This window comes from Cyphomyrmex costatus, unplaced genomic scaffold (genome assembly GCF_001594065.2).
Source record: "Cyphomyrmex costatus isolate MS0001 unplaced genomic scaffold, Ccosl1.0 scaffold270, whole genome shotgun sequence".
Classification (NCBI taxonomy): Eukaryota; Metazoa; Arthropoda; class Insecta; order Hymenoptera; family Formicidae; genus Cyphomyrmex; species Cyphomyrmex costatus.
The window spans coordinates 623,400-639,579 of NW_017276800.1; the positions used below are offsets into that span (position 1 = coordinate 623,400).

General features: G+C 40.8%; 1 protein-coding gene across 1 annotated transcript in view; it reads left to right on the forward strand.

The window, feature by feature from the left end:
- The window catches only part of hth (Meis homeobox homothorax), a 369,578-nt gene that overhangs the window by 110,606 nt on the left and 242,792 nt on the right, over window positions 1-16,180 (forward strand). The window contains exon 8 of the mRNA XM_018540853.1: window positions 15,101-15,103. Within this exon, the coding sequence (XP_018396355.1) occupies window positions 15,101-15,103 (3 nt within the window). The remainder of the gene's footprint in view (window positions 1-15,100; window positions 15,104-16,180) is intronic.

A 16,180-nucleotide genomic window follows, 5' to 3' on the forward strand; every position in this document is an offset into this window, starting at 1 on the left:
GACGATGGGGACTGGCAATAAGAGGGAGAAAAAGGGTAAGCGTTAAAGCATGTACGGGGACCAAAGATCACGAGGAATTCTTGGAAATCGGCTTATATGGAAGAGAGGATGCGAGAGAAAGGGGTATCGAAGGAAGGAGATAGTAATGAGGTTGATTCTCTGTTTTCTGTGTTTTCAACGAGCGGCAGAGAGAGAGTATTGGTCGGTTATCGGGCCGGAGCTTTTTTCTCGTTTTGCCCTCTTCTACGTAGAACTCACTCTCTTCCTTCGCATTAGTTTCTCTCTTTCTTTCTTGAAGCATAAGAAGGTCTTCATGAATTTCTGTTTCTTCTATTTATCCTGAGAACGTTTTGATCATCCTACATAAAACGTCATCGAATACGAGAGACAAGAGTCTCTTTCCATTGTCCGACACAAGTAACTTTCGTTTGCTTCCGATCTTACATAAATAAAAAATGATTGTTTTTTTAATAAAGAAGATGTTAGATTCCCTAATGAAGAGAAAAGAGATTCTTTTTCTAGTATATACATACAATACATTAGAAAGAAATTGCTATAATTTATTCCTTAAATTCGATGGAAATAATTCAACGAAAATACCAATTATTACATTCTTACATTTCGCGGTAACAAATCATACACTGAACGATTTAATAGCCTGTTACGAATTGGGAACATCCGAGACCCAACTGCAGAAATTGGCGTAATACGCCTTATTATTATCGAAACCGCCACGTCGAGAGGTTCTCAACTTGTACGAGTATGCGCGAGTGATCGATAGCACGCAGATGGCATCAGGAAGCGATTAAATTATGAAATGTGTATATTTGCAACGACATTGCTCGCGCGCATACAACGACACGTCGTGTACAAAGTTTATGAGACGTAGACGGGCAGGGGAGAAACCGAGGTCGAACATCGCGATACCAAAGTTAATTGGCATGTTAATGAATAATAAACTCGTGTCACTCGCGCGCGGGGTATCGATAACTCTCGGGACGGTTTGTAACTGCAGACGTGACAGCGCAGTTGGTACTCTCTCTCTCTCTCTCTCTCTCTCTCTCTCATTAATATTATTGTTTACTATGCCTCTAATCTCTGTAATTTTTGTAACCGCGCAACCACATTTTTACCGAATGGTGACTTGTCAGAGTTCATTGATTTGAGTGACTGAGCTTCGAGCGAGCTGAACATTATTCGTTATCTTCTTTCTCGGCGGTTGATTCTTGGTAGTAGTAGTGTTCTGATCTGGCTGACTGAAGAAAAAAATGTTCTTATCTGTCTCATCCGATAGGCGAAACCTACGTCAGCGAGTCACAACTGCAACGCCATAAATTGGAAACGAGACGTTTACCATCTGGTCGATTAATTCTTTGAGTAACGGATGACGATAATGCTATAGATCGGACTTGACAAATACTAGAGTGTAATACAAAGAGAGTATCTAATATAATGGAGAGAAATTTTATACTTTTCGAAAGACACATCCACAGTTTCTCGTTCCAACGATAAAAGTTTTTGAGCTTAACCCTCATGCAGGATAATTAAATTACGAATAATTGTAGGTATACATTTATTAACTTTTTACATCTGTCGTAATACAGCGAGTTTCATGTTTTTTTCCGATATCATTTTCCTATGTACTGCTAACGTGTGTAAATAATCGTAGCGGTAATCAACAAAAAACAAATAAGCGAACGTAATATTATTTATTGGCCGTTTGCCAAAAGCAAATTTCAGGATATTTACCTCTCTACCTCATTTCATCGGCATCCTAATAAACGTCGGTATATTCCGGGTGATTTAAAAATAGTCGTAAATTCAATCCTCTCACATTTTCTCTTTATCTCTTGCGTGTGCGAATGCTACACACGGTCGGCAGAAAAATCAATTAAAGCGGCTTATGTGAAATATCGGCGCAATTACGCACGATTGCCAAATCTAGTCGGGCTATCGATGGCTGCATTATCAAATGTTCCCGTTCAGCCGTGTAGATTTCAGCTGCAATTCTCTCCCGCGCACTCCCGTCAGTTTTTCATCGAGCGTGCGCATTTTTATTACGCGACGCGACGCGAAGGCGTATTACTGCGCTCGGTGGAGCGTGCACGAAAAGGGAATCGCACGCGAGATCCTTGTCCACTGAGATGACCAGAAGCGATTTCAAAACCGCTTGATAACGGATTTCACGATCGACAGATACGTACTTGGGTATTTCATAAGCATCTAGAGAAATTCGCATGAAAATGTATACACATGGATCGTTATTCCTTAACGATATAGAGATCTCTCGATCTGTGTTTTAATTAAAAATAAATAATGATGTGAATCGAGGGGGTAATCACTTGATGTAATCGTGGGACGGAGTCCCTGAAATCATTATAAAATTTATATGAAATTCCGATATATAATCCTATCATTACATATGTAAGTACAAGAAATAATTGTAATATATAATTGTGTAATATTAGATAAAATTTATTTTACCAAATGACCGCACATATAGCAAGGACAATTATTTGTCATCAAATAAAATTATATAAAATCAAATGAAATCATGTAATCTGTGTGGGACAATATTTCAGATAGTGGTTACCCTCTCGATGTGAATTTAAGAAATTTGCAAAAATTAACTCAAAACTGATATGTGACAAAAATAGGATATTGATGTGCTTACTATATGTTTATCATTCTATTTACCAAAATGTCATTCTAAGTATTCATATAATCGATTGATCAATGAAATTATACGTTTTGTGATGTTCACGATGACAATGCAGCGATAAACAATTTCGTCAGAATCACGCTTTATCGCGAAAGTCCACGGTTACTTGTGGGGACATTCCGATTCTTTCGCGAAGCCATTCGTCAACTGTTATCAGGCTGTCGGAAATCTTATAACTCTAACACGACATTAATTACGCTTTGTAGCGTTCGAGATATGTGTATACTTTTGGTCGAGCGTGAGGCTTATCTTTTCTCACGATGCAGTCATATGCTGTAGTTTGCCGGTACCAGTTTATCGGAAACACCTCCTTTTTTTGTTGTTCCTCTGGAACCCCCGGGGTGTTGACGAGAGTCGATCGTAAATTTTCTACTGGTAGAGGTGATGCACGCTTTCTTTTTTTTTTTTATTTCTTTTTTTATTAATGTCTCATCATTCTATTTTATTTTCATGCATTGCATCATGTAATGTTCAGACATTATATATTGAAAGCTATAACGACAGAGTTCGTTAATTAATATGAAAAAATAATGAACAGGTAAATATCTTTTATTTAAAACGATCATGCATTTGTTTTCTTTAATTTCAGCCAAGTATGAAATTTTTATTTAAATATTTTCATGTATTTATAATATTTATATAGAGAGAGGGGAGAAGAGGGAGAAAAATTTAAACGATTTGTGCAACATTTTGATAGACCGTATGGTAAAAATAAATGAATAAACCAATATTTGTACACGACTTTTGTTAGGGAGTAATTTAAATGTTGTATTTGTTTATTTATACGCTCGTCAAGAAACCTTTTTCTTATCGAGATTGTTGCGTTCCTCGGAAGCAATGATCGGAGAACGTTGTATCGGGAAGTAACGAATCAGAGAAAGCTGTTTGTATGTCAAAAATACGACTTGTCGAAAGTGTTATAATGAATAATGCGAGTAGCGCGCCCATTACTCTCGAAGAGTCAATTTCTCGCCGTTACCGATACTGTATCAGCAAAAGAGGAGTGATCGTGGCAACAGTAGAGGGAATATACTGCATGCAAACTTTCTTTGATCGCAACGCATGCCTATCACGCAAGACTACATATGATAAATAAAGGATGTATATATATTTTTTGTATATATACTAGACAACGCTAGGACTGGCAAAATTATCTTTAATTACTCGTAGTGCATATTTATTTTTTCCTTGCTCTGTATGGGTAATTTCTGAAATAAAACATTTCATTATTTAATATTTCATTGTCAATTTGACAGAGGCCTAATAGTATAATGAAAATTGATTTCGAATCAACGGCAGAAAGACGCACGATTTGAGATACGTATACATGTATCTTACATATTATGGTTGAGCACCTCTGTCCGACAGCTGTTGGGAGCACGTAAGATAACCCAAACCAACCGAGTTGTCCCTAGTAGCTCGCGTGCGTATTGACGTAGTTTGTATTTTTTAAGTCTCTCGTCATGCCCAAATGGCTCGGCCACGCCGCCACGCTGGAGCTTCTTTGATTGTCTTCTGGGAAGCACCGAGATTCTTTCTTTCCTGTCAGCCGGTTAGTAGATCAGCCACGAATTACCACGAAGTCTACCACGAAAGCCAATCAACGTCGATGCACTCCTGAAAAGACACTTTAGCTCACGTTCTTCGAACATTCTTTATTGTGCGCGCATTACGAAAGAAAGCTGTTCTGCTAAATTAATGCCCATACGACTATCCCGAGTCGTTATTTAGTGTTGCAGAATTTCCGCAAATTTCATAGAAATGTCCGCTCTTCTCGAAAAAAGAAGAAACTGAAGGGGAATATTCTTGTAACATTCGTCAAGCACGCGAAACGAGTTAGTGACAATAATCATTAGTTTTAATAAAAAGAAAACATTGAAAAGCACGCAACCATACGAATAAGTTTATAATTTACATCTTTTACAAATGCCCCATGTCAAGAAATAATAAATAGCTGTATAATATAGTTACTTATGGATATGCTATCATTGGTTCTAAAAGAATTGTACCTGTCGAAATTTGAAAGCCGAAGATTAGCGTATATAGTATTATTCAGTTGGAACAAACGATCTTTATATAGGTACTTTTAAATCATTTATAGATTATTCCTTCGTTTCTTTTTTGTAATTACTGGCATGCGCATATCGCGATTTACTTTGCATTTCGATTCCGTCGATCGCTAGTCGCGCTCAGCTTGTCTTACTTCGTCTCGTTCCTTCCATTCACGACGATGCTCGTAAATCGTTTTGGTCCCTCGAGGGGGAATCTCACGTGACGCCTCGTCGAAACGTATCCTTTTCGACTTTATGCTCGCGATGGTAGTAAAATCTTATCCTTACGAGATACTCTTCCGCGCCGAGAACTAACGGACACCACGACTCCCGCCGTTTGGTGCCCAAAGACCAGCCGGGAAAGAACATGTTCTCTTTGGACGATAAGATCGCGTGGTGCCGTATGGCGCGTAAAACGGGCCGTTCTCGTGTCATTTAAGACCGTAATACGCTTTGGCGCGGAGAAGCACAGTTAGTTGGCGACGACGCGATGTCCCGATGAGGAATTCGGCCAGGGTCGCTATACTTCGTTCCGATTACTGCTGTTTGAGGACGCAAGACCTTTGCATAGATTGAGAGCGAACTTCTCTCTGTTCAATAACGCACCAGTAGGTAATAAGTGGTTTGTATGTGAAACATCAGGCAGTCTCGAAATTATAGGTACATTTCGATACATTGCGAAAAACGCCAAAAACAACTTGGCAGCCACAAGCACAAGAATTTTGTAATCGCGATCGCAAAAGGATAGAAAGCTAAAAAAAACTCCTTGACCATTGAGTATCATTTTGTTTTAGCAAAGTTTGAGAATCTCTCGTAAGTTTTTCGCAAAAGATCATTTCTCTCGCCGCTTTCTCGAATTCTTTGTAGTGGCCAGCCCTTTTCCCTCTCGTCTGATTTTCGACGAGCGCTTTCCTATCTGTACTTCCATCTTCTCTCTGCATTCCTTGGGGTATTACACGCCCCAGCGTGCAGCACGTATCTTCTCTCTCGCCTACGCGAGGCGCTCCTCGGTAGTCCTACGGCTTTCCACGTCGCGAGGATGGGCGAACGAACTCGTTCAAATCCCGATGCGGCGCCAGGAACAGCGCAAACCCATTACGGATTCATCGTGCGCCATTAGCTAATTCTTCCCTTGCTCCTAACATCTTCCTTTCCGCGCACCCTTTTACCGCCCATCCCGCGAGCGCGAACGATCGTCTTCAGCTTTCTCTCTTGTTTCCCTCTTCTTCCTTATCCTATTTCGTGCTGCTTTCCCATCGGACCCTTCAGCCAGCTTTCAGACTCTTGTAGCGGCGGACCCTTTCCGTAGCTACTCGGCTTCGCATTTTGCGCAAATGTTCTTATCGCGCACTAACTGAGGATCGCCCGCGGTTTCCAATTTAAGAGATCTAAATTTGGGAAAATTTTTTGGAATTATTTTGGGGCGCGAAACGTGTGAATTATGGATCACATTCAAGTTCAGAATTGTTTTGCAATCGCAGAATGACCTCTATCATTTAGTCAGATCTTAGTCAGTTTGCGTTTTGAAAAGATCTCGAATATGCTCTGGATATGATACGATCGAGAATATGCTCGATTTTCCGGGAAAAGCATGTTATAGTGTCAGTTGAAATATATGTGGTGATCGACGAGAGGGAAAGAGGAGAAAGAGAGAACGGGAACGAGGAGATCGGTGAGGATAGCAGGCGGTGAAAGCAAGAGGAAGACACGAGTGGAGAAGAGTAGAGGACAATCCCGTGCGCGCACTATGGAACGAAAATGCAGTCACCCGGAATAAACGAGGAGACCCGAAGTTGTTGGTCGAAGTTCAGCCGGAGGGGTTGGGAATGAGTTTGCGTCGTGGCGGTGATGAAACTTTGCCATGACGAGAAAGAGGGGTTGTCACGCCGTTCGCCTCTAAAGCCACCCTATCCACCCGCGCGGAGCGTGGTAACACAACCCCCTCTTCGCCATTTCAGCCATTGTTCCTTTACGCACGGCATTCTGACTTTAAATGTGCGGCTTTGGTATTCTTGTGTCCTCCTCCTCCTCCTCCTCCTCCTTCCTTCATAGGCGACGAAAGAAGCGCTTTCCAACCACTTGTGCGATTACCTTTGTTTTGACATCGTTGAGCTTTGAGAATTCGTGAAATGACATTTCGCTTGTGTAAATAATTCTTCTCTTTTCTTCTCTGATACAAGTTCTCTACAGAATAAATGTTTTACAGATATATCGGATGTAAAGTAGGTTAATTATGTGACTCGATTTTATTAAGTAGGTACTTGTATACGCGTATAAAGGGTTACATCAGATTTAGAATTGTCTGTTCAATATTAAATCAAATGCAGATTAAAAATACACGGATGGCGTATTTCGGCCGAGGCTTCTAACGACGCACGCATCGCGCGGAGGTCGCCGCTCGAACGGGTTTACAACGGACCACACATCGCGGCCACGAGGATAAAAGACACATCATCCTGCGGCCCGTCGCGGATATAAAGACGAGCGTGACATATTTTTGCGATGCCTGAACGCTCGTAGAGCGCGCGTATGAGCGCGGGATACGCGCTCTACGAGCCTCTAAATATAGAGCGTGATTCACGACGCGACGCGTAGGAGGAAAGAGAGGTGGAGGAGAAACGCGAGAGAAGGGAAGAGACGTGCAAAAATACAACGAGAGAGTGTGTCGTCTCTGTCGGAACTTGTGCCCGCCGCGCCGCGCCGCGCCGCGCCGCGCCGCGCGCAACCTCGACGCTTCCATTCCGTTTGCGTTAGCGTACGTCCACTTTCATGCACGTTCATATAAACGATGTCTGATTTAGCCTCTTATCCGCGACGTTTCGCGCAATCGACCAACTCTTGTCTAGATCGTATTTAATGCTATAGCCTGTGTTAATGCCGTTAATGAAAAAAGAACATGTCGTAGAAATAATTGCCCCTCTGTTTTTCTCAAAAAACGATAAGGACACGATCACAATCTTGGTTTTGATCTCCGCATGTCTCGTGTATATAATGCAAAAGAATATGAGCAAAATAAAAACGAGGTTTCCATTAAATTCTTGAATCGATTGAATTCCTTTGCGAACAGACCAAATAAAATGAAAATAGAGAAGAACGAGGCAGAGAAGAAGGAGATTTTTTTTTCGCCTCTTTCTACCACTGCCGAACAGACTTCATTCTTAGTTTACAAGCGTGTGGTCTACAAAGAGATTGCCACGTTGTTAAAATAACCGCAGAGACTCGCGACTCACGAAGGCGTACACTCGCGTATACGTTCGTATGTGTGCGTGCGTGATTTTACTGGGTGCACGAGCGGAGGCTCTTACGTACGCACATGCACGCATGAACGTATGTTGTGTAGGTGTACATCGGAATGGAGGAAAGCCACACGAAAGGCAAGGCTTCGAAGATGCATCTTTACTACTTTGTGACAACGCCGGAGTGGCGGTCAACCTTCCTTATAGCCGGTTCTCACCGAAGAAGGCATTTCCTTGCGTCGTAAAATTATAAGCGTTGTAACACGCGCAAATCGTCACTCCGCAGTAGACTCTTATAAGCGAGAACATTGCTGTGATTTTCCGATACATTTCACAATAACTTCAAGCTCGGTAAAATGAATATTCAACGTAAAGTCGGAAGGAATAATCGCGCGCATACTGTATGGTGATGAAAATCTATCCTACTATTAAGATAGATATATTCCTTTTTTAGAGCAGTATACATATAGGATTTTGCGGGATATAGTATTTTAGTGTTTTATATCTCTCGTCGAGAGTGATTACTTGGCCGAAGCGAGAACCACTGTGACCAGTGCTGTTACCACGACGCCGCGGCGGTAGAGCGGTAACGTAAGAAACTTTTCGAAAACCACAAAGTACGGCCGTAAAGGAGGGCCGCGTGCGCACACGTCACGCGTTTTACGGAGGAGTCGAGGAACAGAGTGAAAAAGACGCTCTTCGGATTCTCACGAGATCGTGCGGGAGGAGGACAAAGATACAGGAAACCTCGGCAACGCGGTCACAAGCAGACTGACGTTTTTTATCGATGGTCTCTCCTCTCGTCGACTTGGTTGTCCTCGACGTGACTTTTATTGCTTGTACGGCGTAAACGCGGTCCCGTCAATAGTGCAGGAAGGAACGTGGCCTTATCTAGTTAAGGTCCTACATTCGAACAGCTCGATTTAACGAGTCGATACATCATTTCGACTACCGTTCTACTCGCTATATTGTTTTATAATAAACAGTGGAATACGTTGAAGATATCAATACGAAGAATTTGAAGTGATGGTACAATACGTGAGTTAGAACGAATTTCGAACGAGCAATTTAATATTTTCCCAGAGCGTGGTAACGTTTAATTTGGTACCGCGAGGACGGCATGGATCGGTACCGTGAGCGTGATATGAATGAAAAAATGTTCAATCGATTATTTATTACAACATAACACTACCATGCACGAACGAAGAGATAGACAAGATCATGCGAAAAGAAGTGCCCCTAGATTCGATAATAATGAAACTCACTGACGTGTATGATTGAAAACGCAGGACGTCGGCGAAATAACTGTTAGCAGGATAGGGAAAAGTGACAAGCGCCGCAACGAATAAGGGAGTATTGGCGTTATGCTACAGACACATCATTATGCCCGATTACGTCACACGGCGAAATCGCCTGGCTGGTGTTTTCCATTTTTCCGGAGGACCTGCCCCGTAATAAAATGTAATTATGCCCGATATAGCCATATATATTTAACATGCCATTATTATTTCTTTATCGCGCCGACGAAACTAGCTGCTAACTCGGATACCTGCGCGCGGTAGCACCGTAAAATTAAATTTATTGAAAAAATCGTGCTAAATTGGGTTTAGTGCATGAACGAGTGTACGAAATGCGAATTTTTTTTCCAGAGTAAAAGTTTTTTTTATGATAAAAACAAAACTATAGGTGTTGTCCTTTAACTTATATCTCGTTCGAACTTATGATTAGGGTACTGCCGAAATCGTGGCATATCACGAATTAATCTAGATCAAGCAGAAATATGTCTCAAAATGCATTTATATTAATTACATGTGTTGTGCGATAATTTATTTGTTCGACGTAGCATTGTGTGTGCGTGCGCGCGCGGTATGAGAGAGAGAGAGAGAGAGAGAGAGAGGAGAAGAAAGGAGCAAAAAGGTCTTATGTATCTGTTATGGTTCGTTTCTTCAAATTGTACGAGTATCTCGAAATCGATCTGATAAATCGACCGATCACTAAGTATCTTTTTGCGAAACTATATATATGATCATTATCCCACTGATAAAATCATGGATTTTAGTCTGCATGAGATTGTTAATAAAAACGACCATGGAACAACATACTGAATTTGAATTATCGTGTTATATAAGATGATTTAATCTATTCTAAAATTTAGAAGTAAATAAAGAATGATGTATGAGACAAGTATTTGTGTAATTTGAATAGAAAACGCATTTTGCAAAATAATTTGTTTCTGTTTTTAGATATTATATAACGTGTAGTCTTTTACAGTTAGAATATCTAAAATTATTTGAAATATTTTATTTGTTATTTGTGTGTGTTACAACTACCTGAATTCAAAAATGGGTGTATGAAAGAATAACAAAAGTATGCTTTGTTAAATATGATTTGAGAGATAGTAATTAATTAAAAGTTAAAACTAAGAATCTTTGCATCCTGTTCTTCTTATTTAATTCTATCTCCGAACGATTATATTTCGAATAAATTAAATTTTTTTCGCAATTGATGTGAACGTCGGGTATCCATTATGTATTTGGAAAGAAGAATAGAAAATATCGAGTGCGGGAAAAAAATCCATGGCACCTGTAACGTGTACAATAAATTTGCTACTTTTTGATAGAGGCTTTAGCATCAGCCGAGGCCGAAATAAAAGTTGGGAGTCTCGCATTCGGATGACTCTTGACGGATCCCTGCAACGGCGATCCGTCACATGCAGATACTATTCTATATGCTTAGCCCTACGTTGTCCCTTATGCACAGTACATGTGGATCTCGATACAATGAGGGGGGAAAGAACCACCCAGTCGGTTCTGACTCTGCCGTTGCCACGCATCGCCGCTCGCTTTAGAACGAGAACCTGCTCCTTCCTTTCTGCTTTCCTTTCCCCCTTCACTGTCCCCTTCTTTTTTATATTCCCTCCTCCGTATCCTTTTTTTTCTTCACAAACGGTGGTGAATGGTTCCAGTTGGGTGGATTTCGGGAGAGACGCGTCGTTGCGACAGAACTCGAAAGGGGATGGCGGCGATTCTGCCGGCCGTCTGCAACACGTTGCATTGTGTCACTTTTTCATTCATTCCTGATTTTGCGGCCGACTTGCGTAGCGAATTTACGAAAACCGTGACCCCCCTCTTCTCCGCCTAGACCGCGCGTTTTCCCTCTTTTCCCTTGCTTAGATCACGCGTTCTTCCTCTTTCGTATTTGCTCTCTTTATTGCACAGCCTTATCGTCCTTTCAAGAGAACGTTTGTCCATCTGCAAGAATCTCACGTGATGATTACATGACACACTGTCATGCAAGGTTGTTCTTTGCCGCCCTTTAATGACACGTCTGTTAACGTCATCGGCGATGTAACTGTGGGAGAGACATGCAAGATTGTCGTTGAATTTTGCCCGCATTCTGTCTTTCACATCAATATCGCATGCGTGCTTGTGACACTGTCACGTTAAACTTGATAACAATTTCCTATTCGATCGACAAAACACTTCATTAAAGAATTATGAAATGATCAATGTAATTTCGCTTTTAATTAAGAAATTTGCTCGGAGATTTTCTTCGATAATGCTAATTACGTACATAATTATAATATAACGATGTAGTTTTCACTATATGAAAGATCTTTGATATACTTATGCATTGATCATTTGGCTTAATGGGGGAAATTTTATATCTAGGGAGAAGTTTTTGCAAATTTTCTAGTGTTTGTTTTATCATGTGATTGAACGATGCACGAGTGATTTTTTCTGATCCAGTCTGCTCTGAGAAAACAAACTGTGAATCTGGTTCGGGTTCACTATCAAGTGCGGGAGAGGAGACCCCTTGATCCTGAAGGGGACAACGCGGGGTCATAGCAGTCTGTGATTGGGTCTATTGAGGGTTTTCAAGTGCGTTGACGATCCTGCTTCTCTTTCGATCGTGGGAGAGTACCGGAAAGTTTTGGATACTCAGGTACTTCTCAACGTTGTCGTACTGAATAGATCATGGTAAATATCAGTGGAAAAGTTCAAGCGAACTCTATCAAAAAATTTAAACTAAGTATATTTAAAAAAAAGTAACTGTTGAAAGAATCTCTAAAAATGTCTTTTGTCTGAGTTTCAGTTTCTTTCAGTTATATTATTGTATTTTTTACTTAATACAATATATTACTTTTTTAATGGGATTGAGTACTTTTATCGTTGAAATGTGAGAAAAGATATACATATGTATATATGTACTATATATATACTCAGCTACTTAAAAAGATTATTTGATTTTCTCATAGATTCCATATTAAATTAAAAAATCAAGGTAATTTAGTTGAACTCTGTTCACAATTTGTTGCTGATGCAAACATTTATCTTGGACATGATACCGCATTATAATTTCAGCTATCTTCTCAAGAATCATGTAAACGTACGCTCGCTGCTCCGAACAAATGTAGCTTATATTATTGTTAAGCGTTTTCTCATACGGGATTAGATAGCTTTCATGTGAAACACTTTTAATTGTGCTGCTTTATTGCCATGTTCCAACCGACTAAGAAGATTTAGCGTATTGAGAATCGAGTATTAAGATCGATTTCAATGATATTAGAAACATGGTATCAACGTAATTTAACGACAAATAGACTATAAGAGAAACTTTCGACAAAATGAAAAATGAGTTTTGAAGATTCTTTGATCGAAAATTTCAAATTGTAAAATACTACTTTTTTTCTTCAAATCTATGATTCTAATGCCGATTATATTCACACCTTTAAGAGAACGCGCAATCCTCTCGACATTGCTTCCCAGTTTCATGCTTTAACGATAAGAATGAAACGCTGGGCGTACAATGAAGGTGTCGTTGCAGGAAATTATACAGCACTTATAAGAGTTTCTCTCTCTCTCTTTCTCTAACCGCGAGCAATTGTCTCTTAGACTGGTATTGTCTTCTCCTGAAGTCATCTCTTGCCCCTCGTCTTCTCTCTATCTGTCTCTCCCATTCTTTCTCTCTTCCTCTCTCTCTTCGGAGCCTAACGAACCGCTTGTCTGACACCGCGCCGTACAATGAGAGATCTAATCGCGGGTGAAGTACTTAATATCTTAAGGTCGGACGAGACCGATGTTAGGGTTGCCGGGTGTACGAAGACGACGCCGGGCGCTTGCTGCAAAGAGACTCCATGGATACGAAGATGGAAGTGGAATGGTGTACGATGGGTGGGCGCGAGTTCGAGAGTCAGAGAGGGTTGAGCGGCTTGGCTCCTCGGTTACTGGGTTGAATCCCCGTGTCACGATATCTGATGAAGAGGACGCCTCCGGGTGACAGCCACTCGCCCGCAGGACTTTGGAATAGACGTGAAATTGCAGGTGTTAGATACTTCCCCGAGATATAGCCGACGTACCTTGTGACCTTGATTCGCAAGACTACGTTATACCGAAAACGAAAGCCACCAATTTGAAACTGATAATCTATCTATCAGGAAAATTGTGAAATTTGTCACAGCATAGAGAAGGAACATCTTTGATCTTCCAAGCATTTTATAGAAATGAGAAAGTTTAATTCAAATTAGAATAAATTATGAAAAAACGAATTGTGTATATGATAATAATTTTTTTTTACTTGAAAACTAAATTATTTAATTATTACGAGTGCATAATTAAAATATTTTATCATAATGTTTTATCAAATATATTTTTGGCGTGTGCGCTTTTACGTTTTATTCTTTTCGTGAAAGTTTGGCCAGTTTAATGGAATAGCGTCGCATTTTCTCAAAAGCAGATGCGTCATTCCTGGAAGAAACAAGAAGAGGAAACGGAAGGAGGAGGTGGATCGTCTCTTTGAAAGGAGTATATACGTGTAGATAGAGGAAATCGGATGGGACGAAAGAGCAATTTCGTTGAGTTCGTCCGCAGCGTACACCTGCCGCTTCGCAAATGAACCCTTTGTCTCTACTCGCCGAGTCATTAGGTGTGCAGCCGACGGCAGCCGCGGTTTTAACTAGTTGGCTAACCGAAAGTAATAAAAAGTAAAATAGCGAGAGTAAAACAAACCATGTACGATGTACGGCACCGGTAACGACGGTCCCGCGGCGCTCTGTACCGGTATAATCGAAATTACCCCCTCGAGCCCACGTGAATGGTTGCTCCTGGAACGTCCTCTTAATTTGACTATACAGCTGACATTGCACTTTTAAATGCTGCGTGAATTTGCCGTCAATGTCGCTATCAAATTTCGGAGAATTTTTGAAGCTTATGCATATTGAAGAGACTGTTACAAATCCTCTCTCTCTCTCTCTCTCTATTGATTCAATTTAAAATAAATTCACTTTTAAAAGAAAGATATAATGATCACATTTAAAGTAAAAATTATTGTTTTCTAGCGATTAGAAGAATGAGCAAAATAGGTTGAAATAAATGAAGGGAATTAATTTTTAATGTGAGATAATTTTAAGAGCTTACTTGTGGCTGTTATCTCTATGTGTCATACATTGTTCACCATTCGACACTACCACTACTGTTAGCGGATCTGAAAGCCTCTTTGGACTCTCTGAGCGGAAAATTCGAGCGGCTTTTCCCACCCTCATCATTCGTTATCGCCCCTGGCCCGGTGGAGGAGGCATTTCCTGTAAGAAGCGACGCGAGGTCGTTTCAGCGAAATAACCGTTTGTACTCCGACTCGTGTGCCTAATACCATAACCATAACGATACGCCACGGCAAGAGCTACGATGCGAGAAACGGGAGGGATGAGAAGAGACAGGACTCATGATAGAGTGGATTCGAGAGAAACCATGTCGGAAGGGTGGCATTCGGTCTCGCTTATGTAAAGTTTTTCGTCAGTTTTCGGTTGTTCTCCTTTCCTCGCTTCTACGGACATGTCTCTCATCCCTCGGTTCACCCTTCGTCTCGCGTCGCGGAGCGACGTACGATTTGCAATTCAACACAGTTCGCGCGCGTATGAAAAGCGCAGGAAGAGTCTTGCAACTTGTCTATACGATGCGTACGCAGAAACGTTTCTCTGACGGAGTTATGCGTTAGCACAAGAGAGATGCCACATAATGAATAATAATCGCATATAGTGTCGCATCCTGAACGCTGCGAAGAGTCTGCGTCAGTTTTGCCGCCCCCTTTGCGAGACGGTCGTCGCGACGCCCCCATTGTGTGTTGGATCCATCGGTGCCCTCTTCGCAATTTCTTCTCCTTCTTTTTGATCTTCTGGCCCGCTTTTATTACCTTTTTTTTTAATATGCTCCCGACATAGAGACACCTACCGCGATGGTATGAAATTGAAGCTTAAATATTCTATGGAGTGTCGCGAGACTATACGACCTGCTTTTTGATACAGTTATATGAAACGTCGTTATGAGGATGAACAGCGACTTTATATTGCTTTCTTGCAGCGAAATTTTCCCCCATAACTCGACGCCATCTTCAACTTATCAACTCCGGAAATGGCGAATCGTCGTTCTTACTTGTATCACAATGAAAATGTGTTTCATTAGAACCGATGTACGAGATTTTAATCGGTACTCCTTTTTTTCTCAAAGATAATTATATGACAAAGATATATAAGTTAACAAAGTGTACGCTCTTGTTGTAATTGGATTTTTTTATCTATAATTATTTAAAAATTAAAAGAATCGCATCGGCAAAAACGGGTGAACATCCTGATAAACTTCCTTTTCATTCATCGACTCTGTTTACATGAGTTTCGGCATCAAGTAATTTTTTTATTTTCGACGTCGCAAAGACGCGCGAAGAGTTCCTCTTTTTCTCGTTCTGCCATTTGTTTTTATCAGTGGTTCCCATGGGACGTTAACAGCCACCTGCCGAGTACGCTGCGGCCACGTTTTTCTTTCCTATGCGTTTTCTGCTCTTTCCAGCTTTTCTTCCTTCTACATCCAGTATCTGGAAGACACTATATGCGGCTTACCCCAGTCCTCGGGGGACTAACGCCAGAATGGCGAGAGATGCGTTCTGAAAGTCTTTTTCCATCACGGGATGGTGGCAGTAGGGTGCGTGTGACGGCACGCGTGTCACACGTGCCTATTGCGCCTATTATATTATATAATATTTCCTTGTTTCTCTTGCTTCACGATTTACATTTATTATTTATATGTCTGTGCTCCGTTTTCACAATCTACTTATAATTATAGATATATTTTTATTACATAAGTTCCAAATGTTTTTTTCCTAATTGTAAATCAGTAAATCAG